This window comes from Heloderma suspectum, chromosome 2 (assembly GCF_057233095.1).
Source record: "Heloderma suspectum isolate Gila_16-S chromosome 2, 16-S_ref, whole genome shotgun sequence".
NCBI lineage: Eukaryota > Metazoa > Chordata > Lepidosauria > Squamata > Helodermatidae > Heloderma > Heloderma suspectum.
In genome coordinates, this window is record NC_139459.1 from 354,414,914 (window position 1) to 354,433,793 (window position 18,880).

At 46.5% G+C, this 18,880-nt stretch overlaps 1 protein-coding gene across 1 annotated transcript; it reads left to right on the plus strand.

The window, feature by feature from the left end:
- Positions 1-220: 220 nt before the first annotated feature.
- Positions 221-15,134, plus strand: LOC146355511 (vomeronasal type-2 receptor 26-like). The gene is made up of 3 exons (XM_084832571.1): positions 221-613; positions 9,541-9,829; positions 13,016-15,134. Exons 1-3 carry the CDS (start codon positions 405-407, stop codon positions 13,946-13,948), a joined length of 1,431 nt encoding a protein of 476 aa, XP_084688697.1. The 5' UTR covers positions 221-404; the 3' UTR covers positions 13,949-15,134.
- The last annotated feature ends 3,746 nt before the right edge of the window (positions 15,135-18,880 follow it).

An 18,880-nucleotide genomic window follows, 5' to 3' on the forward strand; every position in this document is an offset into this window, starting at 1 on the left:
AAGAACCATAAGGAGGGAGAGGATGCGGGGCCTTAAAGTTATCCGACAACAGCACCTGGACAGCGGACTGTGCAGGTGGTCTAGTTAGTCTCGCCACTATGCTCAAATTCCTTGCAGGTTTTTTTAATAGTTGCAATTTCTAAATTTGCACCTATACGTATAAATTTTCATAGGCACTTGTCATAGAAATTGGTGTCGTCTTTTGTCCTCTGCTTTGGCAGTGCATAGCTGGCCACCCTATGAGCCCTTCAGAGCTGAGGCCACGCCAGACCACAACTTCAGTAGTCAAGGCACTGCAGCGGTGAGAGAGGCCAGCTCCGAATTTGCTGTTTCTGAGACCAGCCACAGGGTTTCGTGTGCAGAGAGAGGAGAAACAGAAGGCGACTGTAGCTGAACTTCACAGCATGATGCTGCTGCTATTGCTTATTCTGTTACTCCATGTTCCACATGGGATACTGAGGGCAAAATGCCCACTGATGGTGATAAATGAAGACAACAAGCCATTTAATCATTACCGGCCAGGAGAGTACCTGATTGGTGGGATCACATCTACAGCAACCACTGTATTTCAGCCATATGTTTTCTCAGAGCCTCCCTCTACCCGATATTCCTCGTAAGTGATGATGTGCCCAACTCCAAATTCCTATTCTCTAGATTTTCCTTTTCAGCAGAGGGGACCCAGAGGCTCCCTCTTTTCTGGTGCCTGCCCCTTTCAAGCAGGGTCCCTGAGTCTGGTAGTTCTCGTCCCTATTTTGTCTTTCTTTCCTTCAAGGGAAACATTCTTGGGGAGGATCCACAAATTTTCAGGCACCGTCTGGTTAGTGCACAGCCTTCCGTTTCGAATGCTGCCCTTGCGAGGTTCTTTTTGGACTTTCAGTCAGCACCAGCATCAGCACCTGAGATGAATGGACAGCTGTCAGCAGTGTTGCAATTCCTGCAGGATCTCAGGGCGAGAGTCTGGTGATGGGAGCGGCAGCACACAGGTGTCCTGGGGGTGAAAGTAATCTCTTAGCATCTTTCGTTTCTTATTCTTTTAAAAACACATTTTATATGAAGGGGGCATGAACAGCTAGGTATAGATTATATGATGGAGGTATGAACAGCTAGGTAGGTATAGATTTTGTTCCAGATCCTTATTTTATGATTTCTCAGCATATATGATCCCTTCTTTTCTTTTTCACAAGAGTGCGATGTTTATTCCCAAGTGAATGTGCTCAGCTCCAGGGCAGCAGAAGCAAACTCCCTTTTGATCCTGTAATCATTATGGTGCTATGATGCAATTAAGTGAACTCCACATGTGGAACTGTTTAGCTTCTTAAACAGGGCTGGCAAACAGATTTTGAGGTGTGGTGCAGGGAGAGGTTGTCCAGTATCTCAAGAATGTGGAAGCAGTTGTGAAGCATGGAGTGGTCGTGGTGGATGGGGAGAAGGGAAATGTTAGTTGTTTGCTTCAAAATTGAATAAAACAGGGCAACTTATCTGTGGGCCTCCAGAAGACTGTGATGTCCAGGGTCTAAAATGGCCTACCTCCAACACTGGCTGCTATTGCCGCATCGCTCTGGTAGGGCCCATTGACGATGCCCCCCCCCCTTATTTTTTTCTGTGTCAGCATTCAAGGCAGGGCCAGGTGGCTGGATCTACTCACCAGTTCAATGTCTCGCAATGCGTCTGAGCTAACATCATTCTGCAGCATTGCAGGAAATGAAACGTCCCAGCTGTCCAACCCAGGTATAAATGTTGCTGAAGTTCTTTGGGTTCTATCTACAATACAGTACACCAAACCGTATCTAATGAAAAATTAAACTTTCTCCTAATTAATATTTAAATGTTAATGCAGATACTAAAAATAGATCAATCTAAGGGTGCAATCATAAAGAGGGCTGCTCGAAAGACAGAGCCTTCTGCCTATCTTATGACCTCCTGTTCCTCCTTTTCAGCCCGATCAGTCGTTTTCAGCATGATGTGCAAACCTGGTCTGATGGGTTGTTTAGGAGCTTTACACCTTCGTGATTCACCCAGGAACCAACCACTGGGTTGTTTAGCTCCTAAATAACCCATCAGTCAGGGTTGGAATATCACGCTGAAGACTATAGGGCAAAGAGAAATATTACTTGTGTGCTTCAGAGCTGAAGTAATACAATGGCCATCTAAAGGAGACCCTATGAGGTCCAGGGTCTAAAATTAACAGCTGCAACATTGGTGGTGACTCCAATGGAAGGAGATGCCTTTAGCATGGCAGGAGATGCTTTAGGATTTTAAGCATGGAACTTGAAGGAAGGAGCAGAGTAACAGAAGCCTCTGTATGGGAGAGAATAAGACCCAGAATAATTTCTGATTATTTCCCAGAAACAAGAGAGGTAGGAAGAAGTTTAATTTAAGGTATTTATCTATTTAAGCCAGAGAACTGCAGTGCTTTCTCTTGTTCACTCTTGCTTGCTCTCTGTTGGATCATACATTTAGAGCATTTGAGGGTAGGGTCCCTGGTTTAGTTGTAGAGAATATGCTTTTCCTTCAGAAGTCCCAGGTTCAACCCCCGGCATCGCCAGGGGGGGCTGGAAAAACCCTGGTCTGGAAGACTGGAGAGCCACTGGTGCCAGACACTGGTGACAATACTGGGCTAGATGGAGCAATGGTCTGACTCAGTAGAAGTCAACTTCTTACGTTCACAGTAATTCTATACTGTGCTGCTTCTTGGTGTTACTTCTGAGAAGACATGCAGAGGGATTTCTGGGAAATTCTTTGTGGTGGAAAGTGCAAGGGAGAAAATGTTTGATGCTCCCAAAACTCACTACAAATTTCCAGAGGCTTGTTTAGCTTTTCTATGTGGTGTCAGGATATGATGAGGATATACAGAATTCCCTGTTGCAAGATACTGTTGTTACTGGATGGTGATGATGACAAATGTGTGTTTTGATCCCCCCACTTTTGCACTTATGATCTTAAAGTCACTTAATAAATCCAATAATTCTCCTTGGATTTATTACAGGAGCAGCAGAGTGTGAGGCCCGAGGAGTGCTTTTGTGTGTCCGTGTGAATCCCCCTCCCCACTGCGCCTTCTAGTTATGATCTGGAAGTTCATGTGCATCAGTTCCCCCTTTGTGTGGCATGAGGTGCTGGTACTGGGGATGTAAGTAACTCCTCCATCTCTGGTGACCCAGCTCCAGTTAGCAGCAGCTCTAATCAGGAGTAATAATATGGGCACTTCACTGCCCTGGAAATGCCAGGAAAGAAAAAGAATTGATTCATCCCATATTTGGTGTAGCTACTCTGTAATCTTATTCTAATTTTTAGAAGAAGGAAGGCATTACACACTGTTTAATGATCCACCTGCTGCAGGAGAATGTTGTTGTTCAGTCGTTAAGTCGTGTCCGACTCTTTGTGACCCCATGGACCATAGCACGCCAGGCCTTCCTGCCCTGCGCTCTCTCCCGGAGCGTGCTCAAGTTCATATTAATTGCATCGGTGATGCTATCTAGCCATCTCATCCTCTGCCATCCCCTTCTCCTCTTGCCTTCAGTCTTTCCCAGCATCAGGGTCTTTTCCAGAGAGTTTTCTCTTCGCATTAGGTGGCCAAAATATTGGAGCTTCAGCTTCAGTATCTGTCCTTCCAATGAGCAGTCAGGGTTGATTTCCTTTAGGATGGACTGATTTGACCTCCTCGCAGTCCAGGGGACTTGTAAGAGTCTTCTCCAGCACCACAGTTCAAAGGCATCAATTCTTCGGTGCTCAGCCTTCCTTATAGTCCAGCTCGCACAGCCATACGTTGCTACTGGGAAAACCATAGCTTTGATTAGACTGACCTTTGTCGGCAAGGTGATGTCTCTGCTTCTTACTATGCTGTCTAGGTTTGCCATAGCTTTCCTCCCAAGGAGCAAACATCTTTTAATTTCATGGCTACAGTCACCACCTGCAGTGATCTTGGAACCCAAGAAAATAAAATCTGTCACTGCTTCCATTTCTTCCCCTTCTATAGGAATGTTATTGAGGATAAAATGATATGGCATAGATACAAGGCAGTGCTGAGCCTTCTGTATTGTATCACTCTTACGTATGGGAGGGTCTGTGCTCAGGCAGTGATCTTGTTCAAAAATGAGCTGTGTTTTATTTATTTATCTGTGGTCCAAAGTGCCTTTGAGCTGGTTGAGGAGTTGAGGCATTCCTGGTTCATCCCCTGATAACCAGTTGGAGTGATTTATTCACTTTCAATTTATCAAGATGTTTGAGAACTTCATCTCTTGTCACCACTATTTGCCTCAGTTCCTCAGACTCCCTTCCTGAAAACAACTGCATCAACATCAGTTCCGGCAAAGGTCTTTGTCCTACATATTTTGCAGTGAAGACAGATGAAAAGGATCCATTCAGCTTCTCTGCAGTCTGCTTGCCCTCCTTCAGTACTCCTGTAGCTCCATTGTCATCCAGTGGTCCAACTGCCTCCCTAGCTAATTTTCTGCTTATTCTGATGCATTTAAAGAATTCTTTATTGTTGGCCTTAATATTGTTAGTGATATGCTCTTCAAAATGATTTTTTGTATCTTGTATTGCCTGCTTGCACCCCCTTGTGAAAGCTTGTGCTCCCTTTCATTTTCCATTTTCTGACGGAAGCTCTCTCTTCTCTAACCATGCCAGGGACCTCTTGGACGAGGTGTTACCTTTCTTAACCTGTGGTATGAATTTTAGCTGGGCTTCTTTTATTGTAGTTTTGAGTAATCTCTAAACGTTTTGAAGGGAGTTAATCATCTTGATTCCCCCTTTCCACTTGCTTTTCACTAGTTCCCTCATTTTAGAGACGTTTCTTCCTTTGAAGTCCAATGTGACCATGCTGGACGTCCTGGAAAATTTTCCACTTAAATATATATTACATCTGATAGCACTGTCGTCACTGTTTCTGTTGGTTCAACAATGTTTTCATCTTGTCCAGGGCAACACCACTTAGAACTAAATCCAAGGTCACCTCCTCTCTGGCATCAAGAAATTCAACCTCTTTGTTTTGACTGGAACATACATTTATCCAGTGGGGCTAATTTATCAATGTGGGGGTAATTGCAGTTGCCCATTATTACAACACTTCCTCATTTGGAGACCTCCCTGATTTAGTTTTCCACCTCAAGGTCACCTGAGCATTTTGGTCTGGGGGATGATAGCATGTTCCTAGCACTAAATTAGTTCTGGACCCTGGTATTGTCACCCACAAAGCTTCCATGGAAGAGTAGGTGTTCTAGTCTACGCAGCACTATGTGCCTCTTTGATGTACTGGGCCACACCTCCCCTGGACACCCTTCCCTGTCCTTCCTGTAGAGTGTATTCTCAGAGATGACGGTATCCCACTGGTTCTCTCTATTCCACCAGGTTTGGGCAATGCTGACTGTATCCAGATTCTCCATTAAAGCCAAGCACTCCTACTTTCCCATTTTTGCCCAGAGACTTCTAGCATTTGCATAGATACACCTACACAGTGTCTCTCCCCAGATGCCACTGGTGTGTGCATATTTGCTATGGCACTCTGGCCTCTTTGATTGGCTATTATGTTCTATCATATACTGCTGGCCTATATCCTCCCCTTTTACATTTGGGTAAACAAAGACATTTCCATCTTCATCCACTTGTGATCATTGAACCCTTACTGGGTGCTTCCCACCTCCTGTCCGCTTTCCCCCAGGGATAAGTTTGAAAGCTGCTCTGCCACCCTTTCTATTTTTCATGCCAGCAGTCTGGTTCCATTTTGGTTCAAGTGGAACCTGTCCCTCTTGTACAGGCCCAGCGTGTCCCAAAACATTCCCCAGGGCCTAACAAGTCTGAACCCATCCTCCCTGCACCACCATCTCCTCCCCACATTGAGACTCCTCAGCATCACCTGTCTAGCTGGATCTGCATATGGAACAGGTAGGATTTTAGAGAATTGCTGGGCCTCAATTTCAACCTCCTCTCTAGCAGCCTAAATGTGGCTTCCAGGACCTCATGACTACAGTTTCCCACGTTGTTGGTACCAGCAGGGACCACAACTACTGACTATGCCCCGGCACTATCTACTAGGCTATCTAGATGGTGCGTGATATCAGCAACCTTTGCACCAGGCAGGCCATTCACCACGAGGACTACACACCCTTCACAAACCCGGCTGTTCATGTGTCCAACGATTGAATCTCTGGATACCACAAGCCCCCCTCCCCTAGAGGCACATCATCGGTGCGAGAGGAGATTAGTTCATCTTCTGAGGAATGGGTCCCTTCTAATAGATCCTTTCCCTCTTCCCCAGAATGAGGCCCTCCTTCTCCAAGACCTGCATTCTCCATGGTAGCACAGAAGCTGCCATCTTGGGAGTGGGACATAGCTAACGGGTCCCTGAAGGTCTCATCCACCAACCTCTCTGCCCCTCTTAGCTTCTCCAGATCAGCAACCTTGGCCTCAAGGGAACAAACTTGTTTGCTGAGAGCCAGGAGCTGATTGCACTGAGCTCACACCCACAGCTTCTGTCCAGCAGGCAGATAGTTATCCTAGCTGCACTCAGTGTGATACACTGGATAGCCCCTGCCGAATTTCTACTTTCATAACTGTTTTGTTTCGGGGGGGGGGGTATTTGGTTGTGTTTCCACTGGAAATGTCGATCTGATCCCTTAAACGTCAGTGAAATGCTCCTTAAGACCTAAAGCTTGAGCCTAAACTGAGCCCAATCTGAAGCTAGTCTGCACTTTTCCCTACTTTAATAAGAAGACTCTTCCAATACTTTCCTTTTTCAAACTTAAATGATATGCTGAACTCTTAAACTTGCTTAAGCTAGGCTGTGCTTTTTCCTACTTTAAGCAGACTCCTATGCCCCCTTCCTAAGCTCGGGGTTCATTTAAAATATGCAGCTGACGTTCTTTTCAACCACTCAATGGTCTTTGTAAATGGAAAGCTGCAAAGCCTGCAAGGTCTTACTGGATTACCCCTGTAGTAATTTGAAACTATAGAGTTCAGTATTGTCTCCAGTTATTATGAGTTGGAGTTAGTATTCCACCCCTTTAGCTTGTGATTACTTTCATTTTCCTATCTTGGCCAGTGTTAGCCTGTTCCTCAGTGAACAGGCTCTTGTTGTTTGGGCCTACAAGTAGGCTTGGTGGAGAATTCCGCCACGGATCTCAGTGAGGCCGAATGCCAGCACATTCGGCTCCCCGAAATCCGTGGCGGAACGAAGGGCCCCCCTCCCACGAAATGGGCCTGGAACGGAGCCTACCTTGATTGGCCGTTCCAGTGCTCCTCGAATGGAGGCTGCCTCTGCAGCTGCCATTCGCATCTTTGGAATGGCCGTGATAGGCGATTTGCGTCCCTGCAGAGGCTGTGATAGGCTACGTAAATATTTACGTAGCTTATCATGGCAAAAAAAAAAAAAAGGGAATGCAAATGGCGGCGGCTACGGCGGCCACCATTTGTGTTCCCTTTTTCACCATGATAGGCTACGTATATATTTACGTAGCCTATCACAGCTAAAAAAGGGAACACAAATGGCGGCCACCATAGCTGCCTCCATTTGCATTCCCTTTTTTTTGCTGTGATAGGCTATATAAATATTTAAGTAACCTATCACGGGCTGGCATAAGGATGCAAATGGTGTCCCCTACAAAGGAAATTCCAGTGAATTCGGCCCCCCGAAATCCGTGGCAGAATGGAGCAACCCACCCCACCACCCCGATAAAGCCCCGCGAAACGGAGCCTACCTGGCTGCAGCTCCGGAGGCCGCGGCAGCTCCAGCAGTGCCTCCAGTGGTGGATGACGCGGCGGTAGCAGTGACAGTGGTGGCTCCAGCCGCTGCCGGGCTGCTACAGCCACAAAATGGGAAGCAATATATTTACATAGCCTATCACAGCTAAAGCAGGGACACAAATGGCATCCCCTATGCCATTTGCGTCCCTGCTTTAGCTGTGATAGTCTATGTAAATATATACGTAGCCTATCACGGGCCAGCATAGGGACGCAAATGTCATCCGTGGTGGAACGAAGCCCCCCCGCCCGCCCCCTGCGAAAGGCACACAAAACGGGGCACCTGTCAAGGGCTCCTTGGAGGGCTCTCAGTCTAATCCAGTAGCCAAGTCCAGACAGAGACAAAGGGACTCTTTTCAAAGCTTTATTCTTCTTTTACAACTTAACAGCTCTACAGGTAGCAACTAGATCTGAGCAGCAGCATCCCTATGCCCTAAGTTAGAAAAGTTGGTCCCCATTTGCAAAGCAATTACTGGCAGAACCCTGAATATAAGGACTAGGGAGAATCCCTCCCCTTTTCCCTTGGATCCTCTGGGCGCAACCATTCTTTGAGCACCAACTGGGTGCTACGCCTCCTTTCCGCGCTCTCCATTTGGCGCCGCTCTCTGCGTCTGCGCCGCGCATCCAACCAGTCTGCTATCGGTGCTGGGTCACTCCCTGGACTGCTTTCTAATCTAGGAATGTGGGTGGGAGGAATCTCTGTCAGCTGCGGGCCCTGGGAAAAAGGGGCGCGCTCCGCTCCCAGGAACGACTGCTCTTCCTCCGAATCAGAACTACTCTGAGATTCTATGGGCTCAGTGTCCACCCTGACAGCACCTACCTGCTGCCGTTCGCGCTGCTTTGCAAATGGTGGCCACGGCCATGGCCGCCATTCGCTTCTTCATTATAGCCGTGATAGGCTACATAAATACTTATGTAGCCTATCACGGCTAACGCAGGGATGCCATTTGTGTCCCTGTATTTTTCCGTGATAGGCTACGTAAATATTTATCATGGCAAAAAAAAAACACATTTGTGTCCCTGTATTGGGCCGTGATAGGCTACATAAATATTTACGTAGCCTATCACGGCCCCCCCAAAAAGGGAACGCCAATGGCGGCCGCAGTAGCTGCCGCCATTGGTGTTTGCTGTTTTGTTTTGTTTTTTTGCTGTGATAGGCTACGTAAATATTTACGTAGCCTATCACGGCAATATACAGGGATGCAAATGGTGGCCGTTATGGCAGCCGCCATTTGCGTCCCTGTGCAGGCTGCCCAGCAGCTGGATGTCCAGCTGTGGGCAGGCCCGGCCGGCGGCTACGCGGAATCGCCATGGAGCGTAGCCGGCCAGGTAGAATTTCGGGGGGAGGGATGGAGCGCCTCCCCCCGCACCGCGAATGTCACCCTTCAAAAAGGTAAGTGAGTTTTGTACATCACTATTACATGAGGCTTTACTTAGATCGGAGATAGCATGAGGGCCATACTGAATTAGAAATGAAATGTCTTTTTTTTTGCATTTGACATCCACATTTTTAGGAATATCAATAAATGCCAGGCAGGGTGGACTATTAGGTACATGACTTCAAAGAGATGGGGAGGGGGAGTGTAAACCTTTCCCTCTCTGTCATGATCCTAACAAAAATCCCCCTGCCCCCAGATATGGTCCTCTTCATTGGCAGGAAAGTTCCCATTGCTGTCAATGAGAGTGTCATTCTTAGAGTAAAGTGCAGAGATTTCTTTTGCCTAGCAACTCCCTTTTAATACATGATGCAGGAATGTGATATGTTTCCATGGACCAGATAATGAACATCTTTTTTTGTTGCTTTAGAAAAGGCAAGATCTACTGGTACATCCTTCCCTTCTTGTTTGCCATTCATGAGATCAACCAGAATCTGAGGATCTTGCCCAATATCTCCCTGGGCTACAACATCTATGAGAATTATTTCAGTGCAAGAATGACTTACGAGGCCATGACAGACTTGCTGTCTGTTGGGAGGCAAAGCGTTCCAAACTTCAGCTGTGGAAAACAGAATAACCTGCTGGCAGTTCTTGAAGGGGCCGACTCTGAAATCTCCACCAAGATTTCAAGCATGCTGGACATCTACAAAGTCCCACAGGTATACGAATGTGGGGGAGGGATGTAGGCTGAGTCCTCTTCCGCTTTGCCAGAGAAGCCCAGAAGGTGGGATTGGGATTACTTACATCACCAAGTAAGGCTGGAGAGAGAGAGAGAGAGAGAGAGCACTTTAAAAAGAACTGAACATGGTTTGAGAAGGTTTTACTTGCTTTATTTCTTTTGTTCCCCTGTCACCTCTGCACAGGATAGTCTGAAACAGTTCAAAGGGTGCCATGATTTTTAAAACATTTTTGATAAAGGGTTGAATACAGTAGGGGTGTTTCCAGATGGAGGGCCCATAACACTAGTTCTTCAAATGCATTCTGCAGCTATTCAGACTGTGTTTTTGTTTGTTTTGTTTTTTAACTTAACTCATATTTGTATAGTATGAAAACAAGAAGGAGGAAGAGGAAGAGGAGGAGGTGGTTGGGGAAATGTGGAGGGGGTTTCACAAAATAAACACATCATCTTTTGGACCTCCAATAAAAATCATTATCTGCAATGACCTTAAGTCAGTCACGCTGAAGTTGCACTGCAATCAATGGGACTTAAGTCATGGCTAATATTTCACACTGATTTCAGTGTGACCTAAGTCAGAGTAATTTAGGCTGGATCCAGCTTTGAATTTGTTTTAATTATGTAAGAAGAAACAAACATGGAATGAGTGGATGCACCATCTCTAGAGAGCCCTCTATCAGCCTGCATCCAACAGTCCCGCCAGAATACATATGAAATACATCTCATAATTAAATTACTTTCGAACCACTTCCTTATCAAAATAAGGGCAAACAGTCTTGCTCATCTGAAAGAATTATATATTTATTACAGCATAGTCATTTGTGGACAAGATTCTGCTTTATTTTGTAATGTCAATTTTCCCCAGTAAATACACCCAATGGAGAATCCCCCCCTTCCCTTCCTAGAACAAGGCATCACTCACAACCTCTGTTTGGGAAAAATGGGGAACTGCTACAGAACAGAATACAGGTGTGCACTGATCCCCAGCTTTGGCTGTGCACTGGCCCTGATTCATAACTGCAGAAACTGGCCTCATTCTGCTCGGACTGATTTGGCGGCAGTCTGCTTTGAGTTATCAACAAATCTGAGTCGAGGTCTGGAAAGCTGAGGCTTTGTGCTCCCTTTGACTATCATGGACAATATTTGTAGGCATAATTGCCCCTTAGTAGATGTTTGTGCCCAGCAAGTGCCAGAAAACTTGGAGCAGGATTTCTCATGGTGTGTGTGTGTACGTGTGTGTGTGTGTGTGTGTGTGTGTCTGTGACTTTCGATCTTTCTTTCCATCTAATGGGAACTACCAGGAACTTGTTTATTCCTTGGACTTTTGGATGAAAATTGCTGTGAGAGTTGCTCCGTCAGAGGAGACCAAGGCTGTTTCGGCTTTGTACAAGAATAAACTTGACATTTTGAAGGTATCCCTATGAGACACACCGATGATAAGTAGGGATGTCAGAGAATTCCACAATGGATCTTGGTGAGGCCGAATGCCAGTGCATTCGGCCCCCAGAATTCCGTCGCGGAACAAAGCCCCCCCCCCATGAAAGGTGCATGGGACGAAGTCCCCGCCGCCCCCACCCCATGAAAGGCGTGCGAAACGGAGCACTTACCTGCTCCTGTCCACGCTGCTTTGCGAATGGCGGCCATCCTGCGGCTGCCATTCGCTTTCTCCTCTTCAGCTGTGATAGGCTACGTAAATACTTATGTAGCCTATCACGGCTAATGCAGGGATGCCATTTGCATCCCTGTGGAGGCCGTGATAGGTTACGTAAGTATTTACGTAGCCTATCATGGCGGGGGGGGGAACCCCAGCGTATGCAAATGGGATGACCCTGGGTTCAGAGATATTGGACAATTTTTCCTCCACATCATCCATAATTTTGTACACCTCTCTCATCTCTCCCCATGAACACCTTTTATTCTAGGCAAAATTGTCCCAGATGTTATCATCTTTCCTCACAGAGGAGTCATTCCAGCCCCTTTAGTTGTTCAATTCTGCACCTCTTCCAGCACTGGAATATAATTTTTCAGGTTGGGCATCCACCATAGATTTGGAGTACATTTAGGGATGGTGGAGAAATCCGCCATGGACTCCAATGAGGCCGGATTCTTTAGAATCTGACCGCTCAGAGTCCACGGCAGAATGGACTTCTCCCCCCGCCACTCCGCGAAAGCTGGTCGGGATGGACCCTACCTGGCGGCGGCCGGTCCGGGTCCGTCGTCTTCATTCCACAGCCATCCACTGCCAGGCTGCGGACGCAAATGGCGTCCAGCGTAGTGTATGCCATTTGCATCCCTGCTCCTTGCCGTGATAGGCTACGTAAATATTTACATAGTCTATCACGGCCAAGGGCAGGGATGCAAATGGCATCCACTACGCTGGATGCCATTTGCGTGGCAGCAGCTGGAAGTCTGGCTGCGGACTGGCCCGGCCGGCAGCTCCCCAGACTCACCGCACAGCGGACCCAGCCAGGGAGGATTCTGGGGGGAGGGACGGAACACCTCCCCCCCCCGCAGACCCCTTCAGTGGACGGGTAAGTTGGTTTCATACATTCCTAAGTACATTATGATACTAGCTGTTGTATCAACCGTTCTTTTTTCTAATTATGGCCAACAAAGAATTTTCCTTTTTCACAGCAGATGCACACTGGATCAACATTTTTATCAAGCTGTTCACCACAATCCCAAGATCTCTTTTTCTGTCAAGCGGTGCTAGCTTCAATCTCAACAGCTGATGTGTGTGTTGTTTGCCTAGACTGGTGTGCAGGGTGTGAAGTCTGGTGTTCTGCCTGTGTATGTGTTTCTCTACACATCACCAATTTTATTTGTTTGCATCTGGGGAGCAAATGTGTGACTTGGTGTTCAGACTCTGTCTGTGTCTTGAACGTTTGTTGGCCAAGTTTGTTTTCTCTGAGCCTCATACGTTTGCTGTCTGTCAGATGGGAGGGGATGGTAGAACAAGCCATTCTTGAACTGGCGGAAAATCTCCAAAATCCACTTGAAACTTCATTCTGTTTTCAATCTATTTTTCACCTTGTTGAAATGGGAAAGTTGAACATAACAGTGTGTATTCCACCCCCCAAAAAAAGTCCTTTTCCCCTGCTTGACTGAAGTGTGAAAATGCATATTATTTTTTGAAAACAAAACCTCCAATTCTTTCTCTTTTCTCCAGGTCAGTTATGGGTTTGTCAGTCAAGTTCCCAAGGGTAGATACGAGTTCCCTTTTTTTTACCGGATGGTCCCCAAACCAGAACCGCCTTACATGGGGATTGTGAAACTGCTCCTGCATTTCAGATGGACTTGGATTGGTCTCCTGGCTCCAGAAAATGACAATGGAGAAAGGTTCATGAGCACGTTTCTTCCTGTGCTTATAAAAAATGGAATTTGCAAGGCCTTCTCAGCAAGCATCGCATTACTGGATTGGAGAAAGAGGGAGTTCAACATAATTTCATATTTTATGGACACTGGGGTTAATGTAGTTGTTTTTCCTGTGGACACTCAGGTAATGTTATCTGTGATAGTAATAATTCAAAGACTTGAACAAATCGCAAAATCAAGTGTGGGGAAAGTTTTGATCGCAACAGCTCTGCAGGACATCAGCATAAATGTGTTGTACAAATTTGCTGATCTCCAGAACAGCCATGTTTCCTTGTCCTTTGTAATCAAGAAAAAGAGAAGGACACAATATGACAATTTTTACTCATTTTTCAATGCTATCCAGCAGTTTGGGGAGACAGTATTTCATTGTTCATATTCAAGGAATACGTTGTCTGTGAAGGCCTGGAAAAGATGTACAGAAAAGGAGAGCTGGGAGAAAGTGCCTCAGGATGTGATAGAAAAGATCCTGTCTCAAGACTCCTATGGTATTTACACTTCCATCCAGGCTGTGGCACAGACCTTACATGCTACACACTTATCTCAGTTGAATTGGATGAGGATGGTGGCTGGAGAGAAGCCGACACCTCAAAGGGTACATTCATGGCAGGTATTCCTTTTTCTTCACAGACGTTGCCTTCACCTCCATTTATCCCTCAACTTTCCTCCAAGGAACTCAAACCCGGTTTTGGTGTGTTTTTTTTATCCCCACAACAGTCCTTTCAGTTAGGTTAAGCTTTCGGGTTTGCGAACCCATCCCCATCCAGGTTCTTCAGGCTCCTGGCCAGCCCCTGCCCCTGCTCGTCAGGCGCCCAGACAGTACTCAAACCTCCCCATGCTCAGCAAACAGCCCACACTCACCCTGGAGGCCTCACCGAGCCCTGCAGTCACCACTTTTTGAAAAATAAAATGGCAATGGCCAAAATGCGTATCTTTGTGTATGCGTGACAATGGGGATTTTTGTGAATGTGCAGATTTGCATATGTGCATAAATGTGCATTATTTTAAAATGTGCATCTTTGCATGTACCAAATACACACATTTGCAAAATGAGCATTTTCACGCATATGCAAAGATGCACACTTTTATCATGGCCATTTTACTTTTCAAAAAGTGGTGACTGCGGAGCTCAGTGTGGCCACGCTGGTGAGTACAGGCCACTCACTGAGCACAGGCCGGGGGCAAGCATGGGCAGGGGCTCAGCAAGCAGGGCTCAGGGGTGCAGGCAGGGAGGTTCCACCATATTCCCGGTCAGAATCCGGCACCCGCACCATACTTAGTAAGCTAGTGAGCTTTGTAGTGAAACCATTGTGGCGATTTGAACCCAGCTGGGGGAAGGAATGTGGCAGTGGACATAGTGTGGTCTGTCAGGTGCCTCTGTCAGAAATCCTTCCAGTTTTGAGTTCATTTTGAAAAGGTGTCCAGGAGGAAATGAGGATTCAATGGCTGTACCACACAGCACGCTACTCAGCGATCTGCCAACCTGGGCTAGCTGGGGTGGTGTCAGATGTGGTGTTGGGGCCTCTTAAGATCATTGTTTTGAGTCAGTTGAACATTCATGTAGAGGCTGCCATTTTGGGACTGGCTTAGGGCTTCATGGCTGTATCCAGGGGAGGCTGGTGGCTACTTTGACAGGGGCGGGGGGAGGCAGAGGACAGGTCAGCAGAGGTGGAGCCAATGAGTCACAGGAAGTGGGACTTCGTATCCCCAACAGGCAGCAACCCATACCACAGAAAGGAAGAACTGAGGCACATAATCTTTAAAACTGTACATGCAAAGGAAGGGGTGGAGAAATCACAGCCATGCAAAAGCACTTCTCAGGACCCACATTCGCTTGTTTCAGAACGAACTCCCATTCCACAGGGTATCATGATTGAACAGGGATTGGGTGAGGAATGAATGAATGAATTGTGCTCACCGCCTGGTTTGTGGGTGTTCTTTTTCAATTGAAATCCACCCTCTCCATTTACTTTCAGCCAAAACACTTCCTCCTCCTTGGGGCTTCCCAAAAGAAGGCTGTCCTAGGTGTGCCTGAGTGATGCACTTCGGGCCGGACTCTAGCCACTACACCATACTTCTGTTATGAAACTCATGAAGAAAAAGAGACAGTATAATGGGAAGTTCTTTCTGAAGCAGTCACACTCGTACAAATGCAGCACCAAGGGAAAGATAAGCAACCTTCTCTTTGTTGAGCTGGGGGCAAGTGGGGTGCTGACATGTGTAGGAGTAAGTTGCATTAAACTCAGTAAGACTTACTTCTGATTAGACATCCACAGAGTTGGTTATCCTCTCCTCTCCACTCAGCTTTGTATTTCCACATGTAGCTCATTATCAAACCTCCTGTTAGTTATCTCGGAGGACCCTTGGTGAATGGGGGGGGGGTTCCGGGGAACAGCTGGATTGAGGGAGAATCCTCCCCCCCCACACACACACACACATAATGGAAGAATATAGTTCTTCATATTCCCCGGTATGTTTATTCCTCATTTTGTCCATTCCCTGAGCATGTGCAGAGTGTGCTTTTTATTTAAACAAAGAGAAGCTTGCTGATCTTTCCCTTCATGCTGCATTTGTACAAGTGAAGTGTGACTGCTTCAGAAAGAACTTTCCATTATACTATCTCTTTTTCTTCATGAGTTTCATAACAGAAGTATGGTGTAGTGGTTAGAGTCCAGCCCAAAGTCACCCAGTGAGGTAACTGACAGGATGTTTGATCATGAGCTGCATGTGGAAATACAAAGCTGAGCTCAGGGCAAGTGGGGTGCTGACATGTGTAGGAGTAAGTCGCATTGAAATCAATAAGACTTACTTCTGAGTAGACATGCACAGAGTTGGTTCTCCTCTCCATTTTAGCCTCACAACATCAACAACAACACTGGATGTGGAAATATAAAGCTTAGCAGGGAGAATAATACCTCGTGCAGGGCTCCAGACTGGTCCGGCATGGTCATTTTAAAAGGTTTTTTCTTTCTTTCCAACAGCGTTGCTTTAAACAAAGAGTGCATCGCTCAGGCACACCTAGGGCAGCCTTGTTTTGGGAAGCCCCGAGGAGGAGGAAGTGTTTTGGCTGAATTTAATTACTGCACATCTCAGGGCAGGGGAAAAAAGATATAAATATCTACGAAAAATAGCCTTTCTTATGGAAGTTATGCAGACTCACGGAGATGGCTGGGCACTGGAATTACGGTTGTCAGTACGGATTTATCTTCGTAATTTTTGGAGCAGAAAAAAAAGAGGAGAATTCCGGGGGCTTGTGAATGATGGTACGGAGCATTGCCCGCAAACTGTGGAAGTATAGCGGCATGGAAGGTACACAATTCGTACATCCCTAAACAGAACACATAAACATACACTGAGGCATTCTCTCTCACACATACACTTAAGAAAGAGACATAAACTGGTTCCTCAAAATAAACAGAGATATACAAGGTGAGTAAGCAACCATCATGAGCGAGCCCCACGCTCTCACTTCTCTCTCTCCTTTTTCCACCTCTTTTGTAACTTAATGATTTCCTGGCTTTCCTCAGCACATGATCAAGGCAGAAATGCCCTGAAGGCGACACCCCCAATCTGACATGAGACACCCTCCCTTTGGAGGAAGGGGGTATTCTTCAACTGGAAAGTACGGGCACAGCACTTGCGCAAGCAAGTTCCATATTATTTCCTCTGAAATGTGCCTTGAGGCAGCAGACTCGCCCAGAGCAAGTGGGCAGCCTCTCCCCATTTGAAGGCTCTGTGTCTACATGAGCAGATGCATTTGAAGACAGTAGTGTTGTGCCCTGCTTTGGTCCGAAGCCTGAATGCAGAGGAAAAGCAGGCTGATTTGGAGGCACCTCATCATGATACAAAGAGGGTCGGACCAGCAGGAAAGGAAAGGAAAGCAGGCCACCTACGAGGTGCCTTGGTCTGCTTCATATATTCGGAGCTCTTCTTATCCCTTCTGAGAAACCCAGACAGGCTGTTTCCACAATGTATCACCTTCTGTTCTGGTCATGCAGGGGGGCAGGAGGGGGAGGAGGGAGGGGGGAAGGTGAGCTGAGGAGGAGGAGGGAGTGTGCTTTGGCGAATGGGAATTCTGGGGTTGAACCTACACCAGCAGTCTCCGGCCAGAGGCAGTGGTGGAGGAGGGGGGTATATATAGTTTGGTGAAAGGCTGGGTTTGTTTATATGCAAGGTGGTTCATTGGGAGAGGGCTTGCTGGGTTAGATCTGGGGTGTGCATGTGTGCAATCATTGCTGCTGCTGCTTCCTTTGCCATTCAACTCTGTTGTTCCTAGATTGGTAAAAACAAACAAACATTTAGCTACCTTCTTCTGGGCGCGTCCTCTTGGTGGGCTTGACTTGGCTTGTTTCCGCCCTTTTGGCCACAGGCCACTCTTCCTAGAGAATATGCCCTGGTGGGCAAGGCATTGTGCTTTGGTCCATTCATTCCTCTTTCGTTCTTTCTTTCTTTCTTTCTTTCTTTCTTTCTTTCTTTCTTTTGTAAATCCTTCCTTTAGAAAACCAATGTAACTATTCCTGAGGTCCATGGCTGCTCCCTAGGCAGCTCTTCCCTACAGAAGTGCTCATTGGCATGTAGTAGCTCAAGGACTACCCAGCTCCCACCTGAGATCATCAGAGGTCACCAACATCACACACGCACACACACACAGTTTAAGCTGGATAATCTACACTCTCAGTTCTTTCAGTCCCCTTGAATCATTGTTTTAAATTATAAACTATTTGAAATTTGACAGGTTGGTCTGGCTAAAAAATCCCTCAAACATTAAAATATGAAAAAATACAAAATATTCATTTTGTGTGTTCTAGAAAAAGAAAACGAACAAACCAACCCCAGAACAAAGTACAGTATTTACGTAGGCTAAAACGGGGAATCAAAAAGGGACTCAAATAGCGCCCGCTACACTATTTGCATTCCCCTTTATTTTCGCCATCATAGTCTACATAAATATTTATGTAGATTAAGACTTTTTTTTTTTTACCCAGAGCTGTCCGTGGCCGAAAATCTGGCTGCGGACGGCTCTGGCCTGGCTGGGCCTGGCCAGCTGCTCCACGGAGCTGCTGCAGAGCACAGCCAGCCGCGGAGGATTCTGGGGGGGAGGAATGGAGTGCTTCCCTCCCCGGCGAGGATTCCGGGGGGAGGGATGGAACGCCTCCCCCCCCACCATCAACATAATCCATGAAAGGTAAGTGACTTTCGTACATCCATAGAAATTTGACAGGTTGGTCTGGCTAAAAAAAAACTTCAAACATTAAAATATGAAAAAATATAAAATATTCATTTTGTGTGTTCTAGAAAAAGAAAACGAACAAACAAACCCCGAAACAAACCACCTCTTCCAGCCCACCTGCCCGGTCATGTGTGTATTCAGGCAAAGAGAGGCCGAGCCTGTGATTCTTCTGTAGGAGGGTTGTTTTGCACTTCAAAGAAACCTACAGCAGAGATTAGGGATAGTGATTTCCGCTTCACACTATCCCTTCTGAGCTTGGTCTGAGTTGCTGGGAACAGCACATTTTATCTGCAGCTTGTACAAACACCAGTTGGCCAAACTGTCTGAGATTTGGCAGGTGGAATGTCCTCAAAGGGGACTGAGAGTACTGGCCCTAAACATCTAGTACTTCTGTGGAAACAAGTGAGAATTTATAACTCTTTGCTTTGAGAG

Excerpts from the sequence above, each read along its gene's own strand:
- LOC146355511 (XM_084832571.1), top strand. The coding sequence starts at position 405 with ATGATGCTGCTGCTATTGCTTATTCTGTTACTCCATGTTCCACATGGG. Across the intron at positions 614-9,540 it reads CCCTCTACCCGATATTCCTC|AAAAGGCAAGATCTACTGGT; the intron begins GTAAGTGATGAT and ends TTGTTGCTTTAG. Across the intron at positions 9,830-13,015 it reads ACATCTACAAAGTCCCACAG|GTCAGTTATGGGTTTGTCAG; the intron begins GTATACGAATGT and ends TCTTTTCTCCAG.